Source organism: Hypanus sabinus, chromosome 15 (genome assembly GCF_030144855.1).
Source record: "Hypanus sabinus isolate sHypSab1 chromosome 15, sHypSab1.hap1, whole genome shotgun sequence".
NCBI classification, from domain to species: Eukaryota; Metazoa; Chordata; class Chondrichthyes; order Myliobatiformes; family Dasyatidae; genus Hypanus; species Hypanus sabinus.
Genome location: NC_082720.1, coordinates 74,374,686 through 74,400,177, shown reverse-complemented (window position 1 = coordinate 74,400,177; position 25,492 = coordinate 74,374,686). Strand labels below are relative to the sequence as shown.

At 40.4% G+C, this 25,492-nt stretch overlaps 2 protein-coding genes across 2 annotated transcripts in view; both read right to left on the bottom strand.

Annotated features, from left to right (window-relative positions):
- LOC132405597 (teneurin-2-like) overlaps positions 1 to 25,492 on the bottom strand; it is a 1,448,984-nt gene that overhangs the window by 1,375,375 nt on the left and 48,117 nt on the right. The window lies entirely within an intron of this gene.
- On the bottom strand, positions 3,124 to 4,237 carry LOC132405194 (general transcription factor II-I repeat domain-containing protein 2-like). The gene is made up of 2 exons (XM_059989882.1): positions 3,545 to 4,237; positions 3,124 to 3,459 (listed from the first exon to the last, which is right to left on the bottom strand). The coding sequence occupies exon 1, from the start codon at positions 4,149 to 4,151 to the stop codon at positions 3,549 to 3,551; it is 603 nt and encodes a 200-aa protein (XP_059845865.1). The 5' UTR covers positions 4,152 to 4,237; the 3' UTR covers positions 3,124 to 3,459; positions 3,545 to 3,548.

The following is a 25,492-nucleotide window of genomic DNA, read 5'->3' as shown; positions in this document are numbered from 1 at the left end:
CTCTTTGATATTATTGGTTAGCTTACCTTCATATTTGAACTTTTCTCTCCTTATGGCTTTTTGTTCGCCTTCTGTTGATTGAAAAATATTTCCATTCTTCTCACTTCCCACTAATTTTTCTATATTTTATGTCCTCTTTTCCTATTATGCTGTCTTTAACAGAAAATGACAGAAAGGCCCTTCCCTTGATCTGACAATGAGGCACCAGCTGCAATAGGAGGCACTATTCATTTGTTGGTCCTCACCAAGTGCTAAAAGCACGGGACACTGCCTTCAAGTCATGTGACCGAACATCTCTCAGAGCAACGAGGTGAAACCTCATCTTAGTCATCAAGAAGACAAAGGCTGCCTATGCACAGTAAATACAGAAACACCTTCATGTGGTCCCTCAAAACCAGCTCCATAGCAAAGAAAGCCCAACAGATTCTCTACTTTCTGTGAAGGTTGAGGAAAGTCCATCTCCCACCCCCCCCCCCCCCATCTTCATCACATTCTACAGGGGTTGTACTGAGAGTATCCTGAGCAGCTGCATCACTGCCTGGTTCGGAAATTGCACCATCTCGGATCGCAAGACCCTGCAGTGGATAGTGAGGTCAGCTGAGAAGATCATCGGGGTCTCTCTTCCTGCCATTACAGACGTTTACACTACACGCTGCATCCGCAAAGCAAACAGCATTATGAAGGACCCCATGCACCCCTCATACAAACTCTTCTCCCTCCTGCCATCTGGGAAAAGGCACTGGAGCATTTGGGCTCTCACGACCAGACTATATAACAGTTTCTTCCCCCAAGCCATCAGACTCCTGAATACCCAGAGCCTGGACTGACACCAACTGACTGCCCTCTACTGTGCCTATTGTCTTGTTTATTATTTATTGTAATGCCTGCACTGTTTTATGCACTTTATGCAATCCTGAGTAGGTCTGTAGTCTAGTGTAGTTTTTTTTTACTTAGTTTAGTGCAGTTTTTGTACTGTTTTATGTAGCACCATGGTCCTGAAAAACATTGTCGTGTTTTTACTGTACCAGCAATTATGGTTGAAATAACAATAAAAAGTGACTTGACTTGATGATAACGATTCCCTGGCGTATGTGGCAGGACATTAAGGGCATTATTGATAACATAAAGAAAAATGTGCCAACTGTTCCAGTGACACATCCCTCCCTGATGATCTAAACAACCTTTATGCACACATCAAGGCATGCAACACACCAGCCATGAAAGCTACCTTGCACCTAGCATCATACAATCAATCTACGTATATAAGCTATCTTATATATTTACATTTATTGTGTTTTTAGTATTATTATCATTTTCTTTTGCGTTTGTGATTTTTTTTTTGCGCTGCATTGGATCCAGAGTAATAATTATTTTGTTCTTTTTACACTTGTGTACCAGAAATGACATCAAACAATCTTGAATCTTGAATCTTGTATTCATTCCCTGGAGCACAGGAAAATGAAAGGAGATCTTACAGAGGGGTGAACGAACACAGGGTGGATGCATGCAGGCTTTTTCCCCTCAGTTTGAGTGAGTCGAGAACTACAGGTCATTCTGTAGGTTTACGGCAAAAGGTGAAATATTTAAGGGTAATCTGAGAAGAAAGCCACTTAGAGGCTGGCGTATATGTGGAATGAGCTGCCAGTAGAAGTGACCAATGTGGCTTTAAATGAGGCTTTAAGGGTATTTTGGTTAGGTATATTGGTAAGAAGAGTATGAAAGCTGCAGGTTGATAGAACTAGGCAGAAGATCAGGTCAGCATGGACCTGGTAGGCTGAATGGCATGTTTCTGTGCTGTAGGGCTCTTTGACTCTAACGACTGTTCCATTTTCCAGGGATGCTGCCTAACCTGATGAGTTCTGTTTTTGTTTCAGATTTCCAGCATCTGCAATATTTTTGACCTGCATTACCACATAATGTGCTTGTTCACCGTTGATATCACAAAGGTCACATGGAGCATCCAAAAATGAACGATAACATTTCTAATTTTTCAAAAATAATATGCTCCTCCAATTCACCAAGGGCTAATTATATAAAAGCCTTGCTAAAATAAAACACAACAGGACCAGAAGGCACATCAAGCCTGTCAAATGAGATCCTGCTTGCCTACTTTCAGTCTATTCATTTATTCTTCACATACACAAGGAATTTATTTTTGAAAAATGTATTTTTGTAACCTTGCTCTGTGTCAAGTTGTCCTGCTGGAGTTGCTAATTAAACACTCATCATGCAGTCAAATGTTTTAACCTGCTGGTTAAGTAAATGAGCATTTCTGTCCCTGCTGTGTTCATGAGGCTGCCTTTCATTTAGTTTACCAACAAAACAAGCTGATTTACAATACAATTGTCCAAGAGGGACTTTGTTTATTTTCGTCTGTTTTCCTCAACAGTCACAGCAACCATTTTACACAAATTGCCAATTAAAATAATCAACCTCTAACTGTTGTCTTTTGGTGCATGCATCAGAATATCTCAATACTAAAAACATGACTTGTCTCTGCAGATTTTTTTTGTATTTTCAACCTTTACTGGTGTCATTCATTGGCAAGCAAGTTGTGATTGACATTGAGGATTCATAACAATGAAATCTGCATGCAAGTAATTCCCTGAGCTGGGAGTGCACTTTAAAAATTCTGACAGATAATGGGTCCCTTATTAATCAAAGGGTTTAAAGTTCTGAAGGCATAGAAGTTGATAATGTCAAGGTGGTTTCAAGTCCACATTGTTGTCTGTTTTCCACCAGTCTGACTTCTAGTTTGAAGTGGCTATGTGAGGTTCATACACATCGAAGCTCTGAATCCCACTGGTCAAAATGTCTCTCAGACTGTGCATACCCTCTTAATTTTCCCTCACTGGCACTGCTGTGGATCTCTCAATCTTTGTCCATAGTCAGGTGTGTCTCTTTTATTCTGACACAGTACTGCATAACAATATTATTTTCTTTTAGGTCCATGAAATTTCTGTTAACTGTGTTGCTCTGATGAGGTAAGTAAATTCTATTCAACCACACAATGTGCCCAAGGCCCTGTATTTTAAGAGACCAGAAGTCCCTACAAAAGACTGTGAGAATGGCTTAGAGCAGGGGTCAGCAACCTTTACCACTGAAAGAGCCACTTGGACCCGTTTCCCACAGAAAAGAAAACACTGGGAGCCGCAAAACCCGTTTGACATTTAAAATGAAATAACACTGCATACAACGTTTTTTTTGCCTTTATGCTATGTATAAACAAACTATAATGTGTTGCATTTATGAAATTGATGAACTCCTGCAGAGAAAATGAAATTACATTTCTGCATGCAACAAAAACATTTTGAACTCCGAAAAAAAGACGTTGGGTTGAAAGTTACTTTTAAGTAAAATATTCAATGTCTATTTGAGTCCTTCTTGTATTTATGAAAAACGACGAACTTAAATTTTCCGCCAGCAGCAAACCAAAAATAACGTCAGCCAGCTGTCATCCTGAAAAATGAAAGGACTATTTCACTGAACAATGAAAAAATATGAATATAAGTAAAATAATAGGCAATTAAAATATTTATCATACTTGGTTAATGGGATTTCTGCTCCTGGACCTCAGCGCACAGCGTCTGCACATCAGGGCTGTATGATGTCACCTTCATCTTTACACAGGATCGCAAGCTGTCATATGTGAGGTTTTCAATATCACTCCATTTGTGTTTCTGAGCAAGAACGGCCTTCTGACGGGCAACATCTTCAAGGTCTGCTGTCAAGCGTCTAAACTTGGACACCCATATGTCTTTGTCGGCTATGTCGGCCAGTTCCATCTCAAGATCAGGTTGACTCACACCTGCCAATGCAGTCGTATTCAGTAGGGAAGGATCGATGCTTAAGGGAGTGACCGGGAAGGATAATGTGTTTTTTTCCTCTCTGAACTCACAGAAGCGTTTCCCAAACGATGTTTGCATTGCGATGATTGCAGAATGTAAATACTCCGAAATTATCATGTCGTGACCTTGTTTGAACTCTCTCAAATTGGGGAAGTGAGACAAAGTGCCTTTCTGTAAATCTCTGGCAAGCACTGTCAACTTGCGCTCGAATGCCAAAACATCCTCCAACATGTGCAGGGCTGTACGTCCTTTCCCCTGAAGAGCTGTGTTCAGCGTGTTCAGGTGCGCTGTCATGTCTACCATGAAGTGTAGCTTTTCCAGCCACTCTGGCTGTTCCAGCTCAGGAAAGGTGAGCCCTTTGCTGCCCAGGGAAGTTTTCACTTCTTCCAGACACGCGACAAAGCGTTTCAGCACCTTCTGTCTGGACAGCCAGCGATAAAAACACGTTGTAGCGGTGTCAGTAAACTGCAGTCAAAGATAGCTTTATTCGAACTAAACAGCCTTGCTTTTAAGCCTCCCTCAACCCAGCCCCCATGGACGCAGATGCTGCAAAAGACGCGTACTCACAAACCCCCGTAGGCTATCTCCCTTAGCCGGAATGCTGGCTAATTGTGAGCCGTTTCGGATGTGGCAGGAAATGTGTCGCTACACTTAGGTTGTACAAGATCACCATAATTACATTTCAAAAGCTAACAAACTAACATAAAATACATTTTAATTAAATACTGACCAATTATTTCCCAAAGCCACAGGGAGCCGCAGCACAGAGGTGAAAGAGCCACAAATGGCTCGGGAGCCGCAGGTTGCCGACCCCCGGCTTAGAGGGTCATAGAGGTCTTCTTACTATCCACTGGGGGCATTTATCAGGAGCGTTGCGTACGCAGGGTCCTTAGAATTATTAAGGATCCCATCCATCCATCCAGCATCCTCTTTGACTTTCTACCATCAGGCAAGAGATGCATAAAAACATGAATGTTTAAGATGAGAAACAGTTTCTTCCCCCGGTCCATTAGGCTACTGAACTCCCTGTCGCATAGGTTAATTTGTTCTGTACCTTACAATATTTAATATTAATACACTTCGGTTTGTTATTTATGTCTGATTCATCTGTAGATTTTATCCTTCCCTTCAAAAGTTATCATGTGTTTTAAGTGTACTGCTGTGCTTTACACCCTGGTTTGAATAAACGTCTCATTTCGATATACATTATATGGTCATATACGTTATATACATGTATAGAGTTAAATGACAATAAACTTGAGTTGACTTGGCTTCACTTAAGTCCATTTAGGATCTATTCAAAATAGTTTTCAGGCTACTTACTGATTCCATGTATAAATATTTAAACTGAATTTTCAAAGATTGTCCAGTGATCCAGCAGCTTAAACATTCTCCTAGTTTTCTAAACCAGCTGTCTGTTTCTGATTTCACTTCAAGTCAAGCCAGATTTATAAGGCAGAATGTTTAACATATAAATCAGAAAGAATCATTTAAAAATATCTCACATTATTTTTGTGTGTAAAATTACCATCAACTTGAAATTATGACTGTTACACAGGATCAACATTATAAAATGCAGATGCACACATAATCAGACAATTCATAGCACAAAGGAGGCCATTAAATCTATTGAAAGTCTTTAATAGGAAATCTTGAGATGTTGGAATTCCTATCAAAGCTGCTGTTTCTTGGCTCCAGCAAACCAGGATAAATCCTAAAATCCAGTGTGAAGAATTAGCAAAATTCCTCAACTCTAGGTGTTCTGGTGTCCTCCCATATCTCGATATTGTTCATGTTTTTTGGTTAATTGGACATTGTACAGTGCTCCTCATGTACAGGTGAGTGTAGAATCTGGAGGGATTGATGGTAATGTGAGGAGGAGAAAAGAGTTTGGGTAGGATTAATGTAAATCAGGGTGCAAGGTGGACAGTGTCACTAAGTAGGCCTCAGGGCCTGTTTCTGTGCTTCGTCTTGATGCTGGTTTCAATTCAGCTGCTTTGGTGTCTCACTGTACACCTGTGCCCTTCTTATCTTCCAACCTCTAGATATGTTTATCTCAGAAAGCACAATTATCTTTGTGTTCTCACTTCCTAAGGCCAAGCCACTCTTCTCTACTTTCCCTTTTCCTAAATAAATAAAGTTAAACACTGATGACTCTCTTATCTTGACTTTTGAATCTCAGGAAGTAAGCTATTCACTCTATCAAAAATATTTTTAGAAACTCCTATTAAAGAACAGAATTAAATCTCTGCTCCAATAGAAATGGACCAATATTTTAAATCTCCTCATGCCTGTAGTTGGCTTTTCAGCACCTTGGGCTATCATCCTGTTTCAAAACGACCGACTGGTGTACAAAGACATTCCATCAGTAAGAATATTACATAGATCATGTTTCAATTTGACCATTTCTGATTTACTCCTGGTTCGTTTTGGACTTGTATTGCCTATCCGTCAGTCAAAGACTTGGGTCAATTCTCATTCAAATATGTCAGCGGGGCTAGTTATTGCACTTGTTGAAAGCTACTCAGTATGTGGATGATAATTAATTTCATCACCGTGGAATCATATCCACAGATTTGACAAAGCTCCTTTCCAAAGCCATATTATTTATCTCGTTATTAACTGAAAAAGTGAATAAAGATTATGGGTGAAACAACTTAACCCTCTTAGACCATAAAACATTGGAGGAGAATTAGACCATTCAGCCCATTGTGTCTACCCTGCTATTCCATCATAGCTGATCCTGGATCACACTCAATTCCATACACCTGCCTACTCGCCATATTATTTGATGCCCTGACCGATCAGGAAACCATCACCTTCCACCTTAAATAGACCCACGGATTTGAACTCAGCCATGGTCTGTTGCAGAGCATTCCACAGATTCACTACTCTCTGGCTAAAAAAAAACTCCTCCTTACCTATGTTCTAAAAGGTCAACACTCATTTTTGAGGCTGTGTCCTCTAGTTCTGGATACCCCCAACATAGGAAGCATCCTCTCTATAGCCATCCCATCTGGACCTTTCAACATTCGATAGGTTTCAGTGAGATCCCCCCACATTCTTCCAAATTCTGGGAAGTGCAGGCCTAAAGCTGCCAAACTCTCCTTCATTCCTGAGATTATTGATATGAATCTCTCCTGGACTCTCTCCAATGACAATGCATCCATTCTGAGATATGAGGCCCAAAATTGTTGACAATACTGCAAGTATGGCCTGACTGAAGTCTTAGAAAGCCTCAGCATTATCTCCTTGCTTTTATATTCTATTTCCCTTGAAATAAATGCCAACATTGCATTTGCCTTCTATGCCACCGGCTCAATCTGTAAATTAACTTTCTGGGAATCTTGCACAACGACACCTAAGTTCCTGTGCACCTCTGATGTTTGAACCTTCTTCCCATTTAGATAATAGTCCACGCTATTGTTCGTTTTACCAAAATGCATTATTGTACATTAACCAAGACTGCATTCCATCTGCCACATTTTTGCCAATTCTTCCAACTTGTCTAAATCCTGCTGAAATCTCGTTGCTTCCTCAGCACTAACTATCCCTCCACATATCTTTGCATCATCTGTGAACTTTGTCACAAAGCCACCAACTCCATAATCCAAATCATTAACAAACAATGTGAAAGTAGCTGTCCCAATACTGACCCTGAAGAACAGCACAGTTACTGGCAGCCAACCATAAAAGGCCCCCTTTATTCCCACTTATTGCCTTCTGGCTGTCAGCTATTCCTCTATCCATGCCAGTATCTTTCTTGTAATGTCATAGGATTTTAACTTGTTAAGCAGCCTTATGGGTGGCACCTCATCAAATGCCTTCTGCAAATCCAAGTAAATGATATTTACTGCTTCTCTTTTGTCCACCCTGCTTGATATTTCCTCGAACAACTCTAACAGATTTGTCAGGCAAGATTTCCCTTTCCAGAAACAATGCTGACTTTGACTTATTTTATAATTAGTCTTGAATTACTCTGAAACTTCATACTTACTAATAGACTCCAACACTTTACCAACCACTGAGGTTAGGTTAACTGGCCTAGAATTTCCTTTCTTTTGTCTTCCTCCCTTATTAAAATGTGGAGTGACATTTGCAATCTTACATTCCTCCAGGACCATGCCAGAATCAAGTGATTCTTGAAAGATCATGACAAATACATCCATTATCTCTTCAGCAAACTCTCTCAGGACTCTTGGACATAGTCTGGCTGGTCCAGATGACTTATCCACCTTAAGACCTTTGAATTTGCCAAGCGCTTTTCCCTTTGTAATAGCAATGGCACTCACTCCTGCTCTCTGACATTCACAGACCTCTGCTGGTGTCTTCCACAGTGAAGGCTGATGCAAAGTACCCACTAAGTTCATCTGCCATTCCTCTGTCCCACCAGCATCGTTTTCCAGTGGTCCACCTGCCTTGCTTTTATCCTTCATATAACTGAAAAAATACTTTCAGTATCCTGCTTTATATTATTGGCTAGTTTGACCTCATATTTCGACTTTTCCCTTCTTAGAGCTTATTTAGTTGCCTTTTGTTGAATTGTAATAGCTTCCTAATCATCCATCTTCCCATTCACTTTTGCTGCCTTATATGTACTTTCCTTGGCTTTTAAGCAGTCCTTAACTTCCCTTGTCAGTCACAGTTGCCCACCCTGCCATTTGAGAACAACGTCTTCTGCGGCACATATCTATCCTGCGGCTTGTAAACTATTCCCAGAAACTTCAGCTATCTCTGCTCTGATGTCATCCCTGCCGGTACCCTCAACCAATCCACCTGGGAAAGCTCCTCTCTCATGCTTCTGTAATTCCCTTTATTCCATTGCAACACTGATATATGTGACTTATGCTTTTCCATCCCAAACTGCAGTATGACTTCAATCATATTATAATCACTGCTTCCGAAGGGCTCATTTATGTTAAACTCCCTAATACACAACGACCAACCTAAGATACCCTTTCTCGAGTAGGCTCAAGCACAAGCTGCTCTAAAAAGCCATCTCGTAGGGATTGAACACATTCCCTCTCTTGCGATCTGCCACCAACCTGATTTCCCCAGTCCACTTGCATATTGAAGTTCCCCATTACAATTCTGTAATTACCCTATTACATGCCTTTTCCTGCTCCCTTTGCAATCTCAATCCCACATTCTGGCTACTATTTGGAGGCCTATATATGATTCCAATAATGTTTACTTCAGTCCTTGCAGTTTCTTAACTCCACCCACAAAGAGTCAACATTCCCTGGCCCTGTGCCACCTCTTTCTAATGATGTAATTCCACCTCTTACCAATAAAGCCACACCACAGCCTGTGCCTTCCTTCTTCTCCTTTCAATACAAAGTATATCCTTTTATATTAAGCTCCCAACTATAGCTTTCTTTCAGCTACGACTCATTGATGCCCACAAGATCATACTGACAAATCTATAATTGCTTCACAAATTCATCCACCTTATTCCAAATACTACACACCTTTAAATACGGCTCCTTCAGTCCTGCATTCTTTGCCCTTTTGAATGTTGCCTTTGTGGTACAATTTAACTCTCTGCTCTCAGAATCAGAATCAGAATCAAGTTTGTTATCTGCCACCTCATTCTATTCCTATTCTCGGATGCTTCTCATCTTCCTTGTTAACCTCTTGTATTCTTTTTTCAGGATCTCCTCCCCTTCTCGACCTATGTCGTTGGTACCAACAGGTAACATGACTTCTGGAAGCTCATCCTCCCTTTTCAAGATACTGTGGATGCATTCAGAAGCATCATGGACCCTGGTACCTGTGAGGCAAACTACCATCCATGTTTCCTTTTAGTGTCCATAGAATTGCCTGTCCGTCCCCCAATGATAGTGTCCCCTATTACTACTGCCATCCTCTTCAGTTTCCTACCCTTCTGAGCCACAGGGCCAAAGTCAGTGCCAGAGGCACAGCCGCTATTGCTTCCCCCAGGTAGTTCATCCTCTTAATGTGATCAGCATCAAAGAAATCAAATATTTTCTTAATGGGACTTGGAACAAATACATTATAACTTCATCTTGCATGTGGCATTGAATTATATATTCCACCTGCTATGATACCATGCTGCCCTCAAGTGCCAGGCCTTATATCAGTGTGGTGAAATCAGCAGGTATCTTCTTCATGAATGCTGGAAACCTGCTACATATATTTCCATTGAAGTATTCAAATTCCTTCACTGGGCTAGTTGCAGAGCTTCAGGGTCAATGTGCTTGGCCAACACATCAGAAAGGATCTAGTTTTATGAGGCATTACGCATAGCTGTAAAATCAAATGGAACGGAAATTGTGCTGGAACTAAAACAGTGTGGGCATAAGAGGAAAACTGTATCCAATATTAGAACTAAAAATTACCATGAAGATTCATTTCAGAAGAGAGATTTTGGCAGAAAATTCAAATTAAAAATGTTGAAAGGAAGCTCCTGTGATTACAAGTTCAAGATTTCTTTCTATTCTCACCTTTCAAATGACCACAAAGGGGAAAAAAAAAATCAATTTGCTTGATACAATATCTATGACAGTTGTGGTGCCCAATAGAAACCTATTTTGCAATTGCAACTTCAGAAAAGTGCATTAAACTATATGTCACAAACGTGAGAAAATCTGCAGATGCTGGTAACCCAAAGCAACATACACAGAATGCTGGAGGACTCAGCAGGTCAGGCAGCATCTGTGCAAAACAGTAAACAGATGACGTTTTGGATGAAGATCCTCCTTCAAAACTGAGAGGGAAGGATGGAGATGTGTCATCTTGAATACCAGCTGTTTCAACATTTCAAGACTGAATAGGTAAACAATTGTTTTTTTTAATGTCATTGATTGGCTCAGATTATTAATTTTCTTTATCTTCTTCAGAATTTTTTACATCAAATTCCTTGTTCAAAAATATGGGCACAGGGATTTCAAAGGCAACTTGTTGCCAGTTCAGTGCAAAATCCCCCCTCTTCTCTATGGACACATACATTATCCCTGAGCAGAATCTCCCTTACCGAATAGTGGAAATCCCCATTCAAGTCAAGTTACTTCTTATTGTCGTAATAACTGCTGGTACAGTATACAGTAAAAATGAGACAATGTTTTCCAGGACAATGGTGCTACATGAAACAGTACAAAAACTACACTGAACTACGTAAAAACAACGCAGAAAAAAAACTACACTAGACTACAGACCTACCCAGGACTGTATTAAGTGCATAAAACAGTGCAGGCATTACAATAAATAATAAACAAGACAATAGGCACAGTAGAGGGCAGTAAGTTGGTGTCAGTCCCGACTCTGGGTATTGAGGAGTCTGATAGCTTGGGGGAAGAAACTGTTACATAGTCTTGTTGTGAGAGCCTGAATGCCTTGGTGCCTTTTCCCAGATGGCAGGAGGGAGGAGAGTTTGTATGAGTGGTGCGTGGGGTCCTTCAGAATGCTGTTTGCTTTGCGGATGCAGCGCGCGGTGTAAGTGTCTGTAATGGTGTGAAGAGGGACCCCGATGATCTTCTCAGCTGACCCCGCTATTCGCTGCAGGGTCTTGCAATCCGAGACGGTGCAATTTCCAAACCAGGTGGTGATGCAGCTGCTCAGAATGCTCTCAATACAGCCCCTGTAGAATGTGATGAGGATGGGGGGTGAGAGATGGACTTTCCTCAGCCTTCGCAGAAAGTGGAGATGCTGCTGGGCTTTCTTTGCTATGGAGCTGGTGTTTAGAAACCAGGTGAGATTCTCAGCCATGTGAACACCAAGAAATAGATAGATAGATAGATAGATAGATAGATAGATACTTTATTCATCCCCAAGGGGAAATTCAACATTCTTCCAGTGTCCCATACACTTATTGTAGCAAAACTACAATATAGTTTTACAATATAGTTGCTACAATACTAGCAAATCTGGTGCTCTTAAATGATCTCTACTGGGGAGCTGTCGATTTTCAACAGAGAGTGGTTGCTCCGTGCCCTCCTGAAGTCAACAACCATCTTTTTTGTTTTGTTCGCATTCAGAGACAGGTTTTTGGCTCTGCACCAGTCCATTAGCTGCCGCAGCTCCTCACTGTAAGCTGACTCATCGTTCTTCCTAATGAGACCAACCATGGTCATGTTATCCACGAACTTAAAGATGTGGTTTGAGCTGTGTGTTACAGCATGGTCATGGGTCAGCAGAGTGAACAGCAGTGGACTGAGCACACAGCCCTGGGAGGCCCCCGTGCTCAGTGTGATGGTGTTGGAGATGATGCCTCTGATTCGGACTGACTGAGGTCTCCCAGTCAGGAAGTCTAGGATCCAGTTACAGAGGGAGGTGTTCAGGCCCAGTAGGCTCAGCTTTCCAATCAGTACCTGGGGGTTGATTGTGTTGAATGCTGAACTGAAGTCTATGAACAGCATTCGAACGTACGCGTCTTTTTTGTCCAGGTGGAGAGTGATGGCAATGGTGTCGTCTGTTGAATGGTTGGGACAGTACGGGAACTGCAAGGGGGTCCAGTGAGAGGGGTAGCAGGCTCTTGATGTGCCTCATGATGAGCCTCTCGAAACACTTCATGATGATGGATATGAGTGCAACAGGACAGTAGTCATTGAGGCAGGACACTGAAGACTTTGTCGGCACGGGGACGATGGTGGTGGCCTTGAAGCACGTTGGAACGACGGTGCTGCTCAGGGAGATGTTGAAGATGTCAGTGAGAACATGTGCTAGCTGGTCTGCACATCCTCTGAACACTCTGCCAGCAATGTTGTCTGGTCCAGCAGCCTTCCGTGGGTTGACCCTGCACAGGGTTCTCCTCACATCGGCCATGGTGAGACACAGCACCTGGTCATTTGTAGGAGGGGTGAACTTCCTCGCCGCCACGTCATTTTCCGCCTCAAAACAGGCGTAGGAGTTGTTCAGCGCATCTGGGAATGAAGCATCACCCGCACAGTCAGGTGATGTCCTGTAGTTGGTGATGTCCTGAATGCCCTTCCACATGCGCCGCGTGTCGCCGCTGTCCTGGAAGTGGCTGTGGATTCGCTGGGCGTGTGCATGCTTTGCCTCTATGATGGCCCGGGACAGTTTGGCCCTCGCTGTTGTTAGAGCTGCCTTGTCGCCTGCTCTGAAGATGGAGTCAAAGGTCCTCAGCAGCGCACACAACTCCATGGCCATCCATGGCTTCTGGTTAGCGTGTGCAGTGATGTTCGGACACAGTGATGTCATTGATTCATTTGCTGATGTATCTAGTCATTGATGTCGTGTACTCCTCTAAGTTGGTAGAGTCGCCATCGGTTGCAGCCTCCCTGAACATGTGCCAGTCAGTGTGCTCAAAGCAGTCTTGAAGAGCAGAGATGGCTCCTGCTGGCCAGGTTTTCACCTGCTCCTCAACTCATTGTGTCAATGCATACTATCATAAGCAACACATTTCCGGGTAAACATTGCAAACCGGTGGCCGATCACACAAACACCAACAAGCTATTGAATTGTCCTTAAATACCACACACTTGATTCCTGAATTGTCAGTACATGTTCTACCCCCTGTGCGTGGTCTCTTTAGAAATGGCTTAACTTCAGTAAGCTATCTCAAGTAGCAGCAGTGATATTGATGATGTCCTACGAGTGCTAAATTCATAGCATTTTATAATGGATAACAAATTCCTAAGAGTGAAACAGAAGCTATAAACTAAGCTAGGCGCAGGAAGAATAATGGATTCCTGGGAGCAGTTAATAGCTTATCGAGAGTTTGTAGCAATGCAAGAAACAAGAAACAAGTAGAGTTTATAATGTCATTTCAATCCCCAGGTCATACACTTAGAGCATGTTATGTTTTATTTTGCTTGTAACAGTTCCTATTTATCTTTACAATTGCTTTACTTGGCTTTGAGTTTAATACAATTAAAACAGAGACGTTAATAGTAGTGACGTATTTTCAACTTTTGCATTATGTGTACCACCCATGAGCTATGAAAATCAATTATATAATAAAGCTGCAATTTCTTTTGTGAGAAAGTAATTATTTTCTGGCTGATTATTGTACAATTAAAGATCAGTGTTTTGTGAGTTTTTTCTTGATATAATATTAATATTTCTAATTAGTTGAGAACAATACCTTAAGGACATGGATAGGAAAGCATATAGATCGTGTAAGAAAGTTTGTTGGTAATAAGGAAGGCTGTAGCATATAGAACTCTTTGAGCCTTGATATCGGGGACACAAGCAGTCATCATGGCTCACACCTTTTGCCATGGTACCATAGCAGTTAGCATGATGAGATTGAAGCTTGGGGTGTCTGATTTTGTTGTTCAATTCCAACGTCATCTGTAAGGAGTCTGTACATTCTCCCCATGGGATGTGTGGGTTTCTCCAGGTGCTCAGGTTTCCTCCCACAGTCCAAAGACATATGGGTTAATAGGTTTGTTGGTAATTGTAAGTCATCCCATGATTAGGCTAAAGTTGAATGGGGGAGTGGGTTTGCTGGTGTCTCATAGTTCCACATTGTATCTCGAAATAAATCAAAATAAAACCCCTGTTTCACCATTAACTATGCCTTTTAAATGATTCTAAGGCCCACTGTAAATGACTACAGAACATTCCATAGGAAACAGCAGGATTTGATGGGCTGAATGGCCTAATTCAGCTCCTATGACTTATGGCGTTATGATTCGCATTGCTGCCTTTGCCCTTAGGACCATGAGTACAAACTTAGGGTGGTGTATCCTGTAGACTTCTATAACACAAGAGATTCTGTAAATGCTGGAAATCCAAAGCAACACACACAAAATGCTGGAGGAACTCAGCAGGTCAAGCATCATCTAGGGAAAGGAATAAAGAATTGACTTCTTCAGCCAAGTCCCTTCACTAGTACGTTCCTATTCTCTGGAAGGGAGGAACCTGGCATCTCTCTGCAGTAACAAAGCTATAACAGTAGAGTTGACAGATACTAAAGGATGTAAGCTCCCAATCCGCCCCACATATCCCACTATATATTAATTTTATAAGCACAGAGATTGTACATCATTGCATGTATCCACAGATCAATCTTGAAACAAAAGCTGACAAACGAGATGAAGAAACTGCAGTATCTCAAGAGGAGTGCAAGAGATTTTCACTCCTCATGGCAATGCCACTGAAGGTCTTTGAAGATACATTTGTTCTGAGGGCCAAGGAATGAAAAAAGTGTATCTTCAGAGGTTAGACACAGGGAACTTTCTTTGCATTCTTTTGAACTTCCCTGAGATTCTGAGTTCTTTATGAAGAGTTCAGCTTTTTAAAGTCCCAAAGGCTTCTCTTGAAATGTTATTAAAAGTATAGCAAATATGATCAATGTATAATAGTTGAGTCCTGAGTACAATTTTTTGGAAATATTTCAATACTTTATTAAAATTATACTGTCAGGAATCTTTTATATGAACACGATTGCTCAGAAATGTATCCCCAGTTAGTAATGCTTAACATGCTATATAGAAGTGGCATAATTATATTGTGCATTTATTGCTACTGACTGGAATGAATTACTAGACAATAGTATAAAAGACTTGTTTAATAACTGCATTTTCATAGATGGTGTATTGCATATTCTTCAATCATTCTCTGTTTTGGAATTTTTATAAGAATGTTTACTGTGTGAATTTCTTTGGCTGCTCCTTAAGCATCACTAACCAGGGTCCAGGCAATCGACAGTCATATATTTTTCTACCTTTTGATACATGTTAACAGAAGAAACTTTCTCAGTATGTGTTGTTCTGTCCATCCTCTCCTTTTCTACCATTTCTGAAACACCTATGTCGAAAAGTACGAAAGATGAGAGAAACTTTGCAAAAGTGTCTTTGTCCAAAACATTGTGTCTGTTTATTCCGTTCCATAGATGCTGCCTGACATGCTGAGCCCTCCAGCATTTTGTGTGTGGTTCAACGGTGCAGCAGTCCTTAATGCATTTGAAAAAGAATATTTAAAGAGAAACCTTTGCACAAGTCTTTTATGAATTGATCTGTGTGAAGATTCACACAACAGCAGGCAAAGGGGAAAGTTGCACCTCCTCTTTATACCCTTCCTTGTGATCATGTCCATGCTTGAGTAACAAGAAATGCCTGTGTTTTCAGATGATGAGCTCATGATGCTCATCTGTTGCTTTTTCATTAACCTTCTTAATCTTCTAACAAAAGCCATTTTCACTTTTTGCCACTTTCAGGCATAGACATATGTTTGCAGACTTGGTCAAAACATTTATTCATATTATTGACCTCAAAGAAATTCTGCTAATAATAGCTGATAAAATAATCAGGAGAAGCATAATGATCAGATGATCAGATGATTGATCTTAACACTTTGCTGTCCCATCATTAGCAGCATAAGTTCCCAATGTCTAAATATCCATTTCAGTATTAATGACTTGGCATACATGTCTCAAAGGTGGAGATGTCTAGGTATCCACAACCTTTTTGAGTGACGAAATTCCTTTTCATTGCATTTGGAAATAGATACTTTATCCTAAAACCATGTTTATTGTTCTAGATTCTCCCACAAGGGGAAAGTTTCCCCAAGACGAATCCCCGACCATCTCCTTCAGGTTCAATAAAATTACATTTCATTCTGCTAAATGTCAGTGAACAGTGACCAACTCAGCTCAATTGCCCTTTATTAAGCAAATAATTCAACACTAGAATCAATCTCATGAGCCTTCTTTGCATTACCATCTAAACAGGACTATCCTTCCTTAAATAAAACCAAAGGTGCAAGCCGGTATTACCTCTTCAAAATTCTAAACATTTATAAGATTTCTCCATTTTGTATTCCACGCTATTGAAAGAAAGGTTAATATTTCACTTAGCTTGTTGATTCATAATGTACCTGCAAAATATTTTTGTGCTCCTTATGAGGTTAACTGAATTTATCTGAAAATTTATTCATCACCAAACATCAAAATAAAATTCTGCTTTTGTGTTTCACCACTAAAGCGAGTAACCGCACATAATACTTCAGCTGCCATTTTTTGCCTGCTCATTTAACTTGTCTATATCTTTTTTATGTGCTCATAATGTAAAAAATTGCACCTGTATTCCTGTCATCAGTAAACGGGGACATAATACACTTAGTGTCATATGAAGAGCAGGATATGAATATAAATTCTGAAAAAAAAATTAGAAATCCTGCATCATTGCAAGATTTCCAGCCTGAAAGTGACTTATTTATACCTGCTATCTGTTCATGATTTTTTGCCATCAGTTAACTGATGCTCTCTCCATGCTAAGGTAGCACCCTAAATAACATGAGCTCTTATTTTGTGGATTAATGTTAAATGTGGAGCCATTGTTGTCTACCTTCTGTATTATTAATATAATAAATTGCATCAACAGATTTGCAGCTGACACCAAGACGGGGATGTGGTGGACAGTGAGGAAGGCCACCAAAGCTTGCTGTGGGATCTGAACAAGCCAGGAAAATGGGCTGAAAAAAAAATCAGTAGACAGAATTTAATGTACTCAAGTGAAAGCATTTGGACTTCGAAAGGACAGGCTATGGTAAGATGTACACAATGAATGTTAGGGCTCTGAATTGTGTGATAGAACAAAGGGACCTGGTAATACAGATCCATGAGTCAACCGTGTATAGGTAGGGTTGTAAAAGGAGCTTTTGGAATATTGACTTTCATAAATCAGAGCAGAGGTTACAGAAGTTGTGATGTTATGTTGAAGTTGTATGAGACATTAGTGAGGCTGATTTTGGAGAATTCAGTTAGTTCTGATTAACTACCCGTAAGAAAGACATCAATAAGCTTGAAAGAGTGCACAGAAGATTTACAAGTATGTTGGTGGAACATATAGAACTATGTTATAAGGCAAGGTTAAATCGGTTAGGACTTTATTCCTTGGACTATAGGAGAATGAGGGGAGATCTTATAGAATTACACAAAATTATGAGGGGTGTAGATAGCAGGAAAGTATACAGGCTTTTTCCCCTCAGTTGGGGAGCACAGTAGCCCAGTGATTGATGCAACACTTCACAGCAGCAATGATCAGCCACCTGACTTCAATTCTCACCGCTATCTGTAAGGAATTTGCATGTTCTCACTGTGACCACATGCGTCTGGGTTTCCTTCAGATTTTGCAGTTACCTCCCACTATCCAAAGACATACGGGTTAGGGTTAGTGAGTTGTGGCATGCTATTATGGTGTCGGGAGCATGGGGACATTTATGGGCTACCTGCAACATATCCTGGAACTGTGTTGGCCATTGACTCAAATGACACATTTCACTGTGTGTGTCAATATGCATGTGATAAATAAAGCTAATTTTTAATCTGTAATCTTTAATCTCGGGTTGGGTGAGATTAGAACTATGGGACAAAGGTTTAGCCTGAAAGGTGAAATATTGAAGGGGAATCTGAGGGGTTCACTCTTCACTCAGATGCACTACATCTGCAATAAGTTCTTCAATCATTACTTCCCTTCCATAAAACCATGCTGACTTGCCCTTATATAGATAATGATTCACTAAATGTTCTCTTACTGCATCCTTAGTAATGAACTATGATTCTTTCAGAACCATAACTTGCACTTATATTGTTCCTTTACTCCAAAACCAAAGAGCTCAATCATCTTTGACAATAGACAATAGGTGCAGAAGTAGACCATTCGGCCCCTCGAGTCTGCACCGCCATTCTGAGATCATGGCTGATAATTCACTATCAAAAATTCACTAGGTTTGAAAGTGTTATCAAACCTAAATTGAAATAAAGCCCCATTCTTAGATTGCAGCAAGGACTGGTAAAAAAAAGATTTTATGAAGCTTCTTAAGAAAAGTGAGAACCTCAGGAGATGAAGATAGCCACAAGCAGTTGACAAATTAATATTTCATGTGAGCCTGAGGCCAGAATTAAAGTCATACAGATATCAGAATATAGGGGTAGAGGAGATTTCAAAGTGCGGGGGGCAGTGAAGTCTTGGAAGAATTTGAAAACAAACCAAGTAGTTTAAAAATATGACATTGCTCTGCAAGATCCAACAGAGGTTCTGATTACATAAGAGGGCACCCTCAGCTGGAGGAGCAACATTTCATATTGCATTTGGGTAGCCTTCAACCTACTTCCATGAACATCAATTTCCCTAACTTCTGCTAATTTTTCCTTTCTCCCCTCTCTCTTTTTCCAATCCCCATTCTAGCTCCCCTATTGTACCTTCTCTTCCCTTCTCTGTCCATCACCTCCTTCTGGTGCCCCTCCTCCTTCCCATTCTCCAATGGTCTGCTCTCCTTGTAGATTCTTCAGCCTTTTACCTCTTCCACCTTCACATCCCAGCTTCTCACTTCATCTTCCCTCCTCCATCCACCTACCATCTCCCTCTCTTTGTTTCAGCTCTCATCTGCCAGCTTTGTATTCCATCCTCTCCCCTCACTTTCTTATTCTGCCTTGTTCCCTCCTTCCTTTCCAGACCCGATGAAGGGTCTCGGTTGAAAACATTAAATGTTTATTCAGCTCCATAGATGCTGCCTGACCTGCCTGATTTCCTCCAGTATTTTTTGTTTGTTGTTCCAATTTCAGAACTGAGAGATAAATTGGATTTGATATGAATTGTGATACGAAAAACAGTGTTGGAAGAGCAGAAGTTTATAGAGGTGGATAGGAACACTTCAACCAAGTGGGTATCATATTTACTGTATAACTAATACTGGAATGTTAAAGGTTTCAGCATATGAACGGGGCAAGGGCAAATGTGAGTAGTCTCCCTGAGGTTTGTTGTAGCATGGATAATTCATATCAAAGTCAGAAACTCATGTCAAGGTCAAATATTACAGTAAACTGTCATTTCCACCTCAAGTAATTTCTACCAGTCAAAGGGATGGAGTTGACAGAGAGACCAAAAGTGATTGTACCAGACTGTGAAGGAAAAATTTTGCCAGTGATTATCTGATTATGCCTAGTTAAACACATAAATTGTAGACTCCTTTGGGAATGGTAATATTTTTCAGGAAGCAAAATGTCACAGAGATAACATATAAATCAATATTTATCTGATTTGTGATAAATGAGTCAGGTTATGAACCTTATTTTAATAATTATTTCATTATTTCAATATTGAACAGTGTGGCACATGCTATTTACTCATTTGTAAAAATCGCATATTTTCTCAAGCAGTCTCAAGAGAATCTATGGGAAGCGAAACAGAGTTAACATTTCAGGTCAGACACCCTTCATCAAAATTTGAAAAAAAAAACAAAGATACTTGTAAAACTACAAACAAGGGAAAATCAGCAGATACTGCAAATCTGAGCAATACAGGCAAAATGCTGGAGGAACGCAGCAGGTCAGGAGGCATCTATGGAAAAGAGTACAGTCGACGGTTCAGGCTGAAACCCTTTGGCAGGATAGGGGTGAAAAGTAAATTAGTCAGTGAGTGAGTGGAGCCAATAGTGAGTTATGAATTGTAGAGCAAGAATAAAGCCCTAGAAGTTGTGCTGGGCATGTCCTATACTCATAGAACATAGAACATCAGATCACAGCACAGTCCCTTCAGTCCATGATTTTCTGCCAACTTTTTAACCTACCCTAAGAGCAATCTGATGCTTCCCTCCGACATTGTACTCTATTTTTCCATCATCCATGTGCCTAAGTGATCCTTATATACCCCTAATGTATCTGCCTCTACCACCACTCCTGGCAGGGTCTTTCACTGTTTAAAGAACTGACCTCTGACATCCTTTCTTCCATAGTTTCCTCCAATCACTTAAAATTATGTCCCCTTGTTAAAGCCATTTCTGCTTTGGGGAAAGAAATCTCTGGCTGTTCATTCTGTTTCTACCTCTTATCATCTTGTACACCTCTAACAAGTCACTTCCCATCCTCCTTCACTACAAAGAGAAAAGGCCTAACTTGCTCAATTTATTCACTACATCACTTTTTTAATATATATACTGTATAATTTCTGATTTTGCATGTTTTTTAATCTATTCAAAATACGTATACTGTAATTGATTTACTGATTTATATATTATTTTTTTTTCTCTTCTATATTATGTATTGCATTGAACTGCTGCTGCTAAGTTAACAAATTTCATGACACATGCTGGTGATAATAAACCTGATTCTGATTCTGAGACATGCTCTCTAATCCCGGCAGTATCCCGGTAGATCTCCTTTGTACACTCTGTAAAGCTCCCACATCCTTTCTATAATGAGATGACCAGAACAGAGCACCAAGTGTGGTCTAATCATAGTTTTATAGAGCTGTTACATTATCTTGGTGCTCTTGAACTCAATTCCCCAACTAATGAAGGACAATACACCACATGTTTTCTTTACCATTGAACTTGCCCAGCAACTTTGAGGGATCTATAGATTGTGGGTCCTATGATTGCTCTCAGTTCCTCCATACTGCTAAGAATCCTACTATTAACCTTATACTCTCCTTTCAAGTTTAACCTTTCCAGAAAACAAAAAAAAAGGAAGAAAATAACAAGAAGAAAAATAATCAACCTGAATCAGTACTACTCTCAGCTGTCTGATACAGACTGAGAAACCAAGTGACTTGAAATGGTACAATTCTTGATTGAGTCCAGAAAGTTACAAAGGGCCCAGATGGAATATGAGGTGCTATTCTTCTAGCTCAGATTGGGCATTACTGTACAGGAGGCTACGGACCCAGTTGGTCCGCAAAATAAACACCTAGATCTGTGTTTGGCTTCTTCAAAGTAGTGGAAGCTACACTGTGAACACTGAATGCAGTATACCTAACGTGCAAGTGAATTGCCGGTTCTCCCTGGAAAGACTCTGTGGGTCCCTGGATGAATGGAGAGGAAGAAGTGAAAACACAAGCGTTGTATCACCTGCAGCGGTAAGGGGAAGTGCTTTAAGAAAGGACAGGGGATGGGGGCGGGAGGGGGGGGGGGATGGTTGGTGGCAAGTATTAACTGGACCAGGGAGTCCTGAAGGGAAAAATCCCTCCAGAATGCTGAATGGGTGGAGAGGGGTGTCCCTAGGAAGAATCACTTTAAAGAAGGTGGCAAAATTTGCTGAATGTGTTGGGTGGTGGGGTAGACAGTGAGAAACTGAGGAACTATATCATTGTTCCGTCCTGAAGGGGACTGTCTTAGAAGAGAAGGACGTCTCTTTAGGACAGAAAAGAGGAGGAAATTCTTTAGCTGATGAACCTGTGGAATTAATTGCCACAGACGGCCGAGGAGGCTGTCATTGTGTATGTTTAAGGTGGAGGTTGATAGATTCTCGATTAGGTAAAACCATCAAAGTCTATGGGGAAAAGGCATGAGAATGGGGTTGAGGGGGTAAATAAATCAGCCATGATCAAGTAATACAGCAGACACAATTGGCCTAGTTCTGTTCCTATTGTTTGTCTCACACTCTAAAACTTCATGTTGCAAAGTGTCACATTTTGGGCAAATCCCCCAAAAAAATCAGTGTCATGAAGATGAATATTTATGGATGAACTTTATTTGAATTGCCTGGTGTTCAGATTTGCTAACTTCTGCTGTCTGCTTCGCATACTCACACTCTACATCTTGGAAAAGAATCCTTTCTTTAGTTCTGCATTATGACTTTTAATTCAATGCGATTTCCTCTGTCAAGGCTCCCCATGGCAATGACATACTGTGGTGAAATTTAGTATTGTGAGGCAGTTATAGCTAGCCTTCTTAATGATGCCTTAATAGTTGGAGCAAATGGCATCAAGAATGCATATTGCAATTTTTATAGCATGATTTGTGAAAGCTTGTCAAGAAATGACATGTAGTTTGTAAAACACAGTCATCAGTTCCAAATAAATACTGGCTGTTTTGGAAGAAAATAATATACTAATTGAAGCCACTCAATTGATTCACATTGGATAAACCAGAAAAATTAGATGTTTATTCTAGATAAAAAAAAACACTTTCTTTGGATGGCCAGGGTTGAAACAAGCTTGAAGGCCTAACTTCAGAACATCCAATGAGGCTTATCATGCAAATGGAGCCCACAAATGAATAAAAAGGCTGGTAGGAGAAGTCATACCAAGTCTTTCTCACAATGAACCATCATGTATAAATATTGTAATTCTTTAAACATTCATCATCATCATTATGTGCCATGTCATATGATGTTGGCGATCATGGTCTATGACCATAATTGTTCTTTGCAAAATTTTCTACGGAAGAGGCTTGCCATTGCCTTCTTTTCAGCAGTGTCTTTACAAGGCAGGCGACCCCAGCCATTATCAACACTCTTCAGAGATTGTCTGTCTGGGAGCAGGACCAGCACTTATGATATGCACCACATTCTCCCATGGCTTCACATGACTTTGATTGGGAGTGGGGAGGGGTGGTAATCAGACGCTACACCTTGCTCAAGGGCAGATGGAAGGAGCATAGGTCCATGCAAATCCAGACCAACTCAGAGTTTAGATGTGTTGCAGGGAAGTTGAAACAAAACACAAAAATAAAACCAGCATCTAAATGAGAGGACAATATATTGAAAAGTCACCCCAGAGATTGTTAAGCAGTGCTGTTGTAGCAAACAACAATCGCTTTAAACACATACAAAATGCAGAAGGAAGTTGGCAGGTCAGGCAGCATCTATGGAGGGTGATAATCAATTGATGTTTCAGGCTAAGATCTTTCATTATGATTAGAAAGGAAAGGGGAAGAAGCCAGAATAGGAAGGTGGAGGGGTTGTGGAAAGAGGGGTGGGGTGGGGAGAGGACAAGCTCCAGGTGATGGGTGAGACCAGGAGAACAGGAAGGTTTGTGGGTATGGGAGGGGTGATGATGTTGGAAGTTGGGAGGTGATAGGTGGAAAAAGTGTTTTACAATTTTGCAGAGAAAGGAATCAATCACCATCATTATTCCATGAAACCAATCATAACTCATGGATTTTCATGCATACATAGTTTAGCCTGGATATTTCAAAGTAGTCATGAGTAATTCAGGATAGCTTCATGCTCAGCAATGTTCTAAGCCTTCTGCACCAGAATATCATAAAAAAAAGAACTTTTAGCTGAAATAAATTCAACGCTGCACTCATCAAACTTGTAATATATTTGAAACTCTTACTCATTTTAACTCAAATTCCAGGTAATTTTTTAATGACTCACAAATTTATAAACATTGCCTTGAAAACTGCCTGAGCACAAAAACCTGACTTTACGAATGTGGAAAACAATGTTGTCCTCTTTGGTTGCAAGGAAATACAGAATATGGAAAAAAATTGCACGGGTCCTGAAAGATCTCCATATTTCATATGTGTTTCAATCTTGGTTTAGCACTCAGTATAATACTAAAGTAATGAATTTAGAATTATACTTCCTGTTGTGGTAAGCTTGGAATAAAAAGATGAACATGATTGGCTGCTCCTCAGGCTATTTGATGACATCACAGCTACTGGGTGCCAGGGATGCTTCATTGTTAATTGAACGTTCTAACCCAAGAGTCCTGGTACAAATATTCAAGCTTTTAAGAGAGCCAACACATATCAGAGAAGCTGGGTATATTGACCAACATTTCTGTCCAGCCTGGGAAAAATGAAATCATTCAGGTTATCCCCGCACTTCACAAATTTGAATTCATAATCCCTGCTTCTTAGCAATATGTCAAACTGAAATAGATTGTCAATTAATATGAAATCTAGAGCTTTCTATTATTTTATCTCCTTCTGTCAGGTCACATCTATATCTATCCTTTCAATTGATGAATGTGGAATACAATGTCCTCCTTCAATGTTGTAAGAAAACACAGAAAATGGAAAATATTGCATGGCATTCTACATTCATGAACTATTCACATTCCCACTTTAATCTTTGTGAAAGTTCTGTTGCAATCAGCAAAAAAACTAAAATATTGACAATCCTTTGATGGTCCCCAAAGCTTCTAGTGATTAATTTTTCATGACATTTGCTTGTACACATTTGTTCAACTAACACATTGTGGTGATGCATTCGATTGTATTGAGTGCTGCTTCCTCAAATCTCCTGTAAGCAGAAGTGATCCTGACCTCAGATTCTGTCCATGTGGAGTTTGCACAATCTCCTATGAATCATCTTCGGATGCTTTATTTTCTTTCCACCTCACAAAGCCATGAAAATTGATTGGTTAATTGTTTCCTATACACTCAGTGGCCACTTTATAGATACATCCTGTACTTAATAAAATGGCCTCTGAGTGCACATTTGTGGTTTTCTGCAGCTGTAGCCCATCTATTCAAGGTTTGACATGTTGTACACTTAGAGATACTCTTGGGCTCATTGCTGTTGTAACACGTGGTTGCTTGAGTTACTGTTGCCTTCCGGTCAGATTGAATCAGTCTGGTCAATCTCCTCTGACCTCTCTCATTAACAAGGCAGTTTTGCCCACTAATCTGTCGGCCACTGGATGTATTTTGCTTTTTTACACCATTCTCTGTAACCTCAAGAGATTATTGTGCATGAAAATCCCAGGATATCAGCAGTTTCTGAGATACTCAAACCACCCCGTGTGGCACCAACCATCATACCATGGTCAAAATCACTTATGTCACATTCCTTCCCCATTCTGATGTCTTGTCTGAACAACATCTGACCCTCTTGACTCAATGTATTTTATGCCTACTGTAGGTAATTTGTGGAAGGAACAAGAGGGGTTCTATTGGGTACATTTGAGGGAACGGGCTAAGGGAAATGAGTGAGGAAAGGAGATTTGTGACATTGAGAGCTGGCAGTGACTTGATGGGCTGAA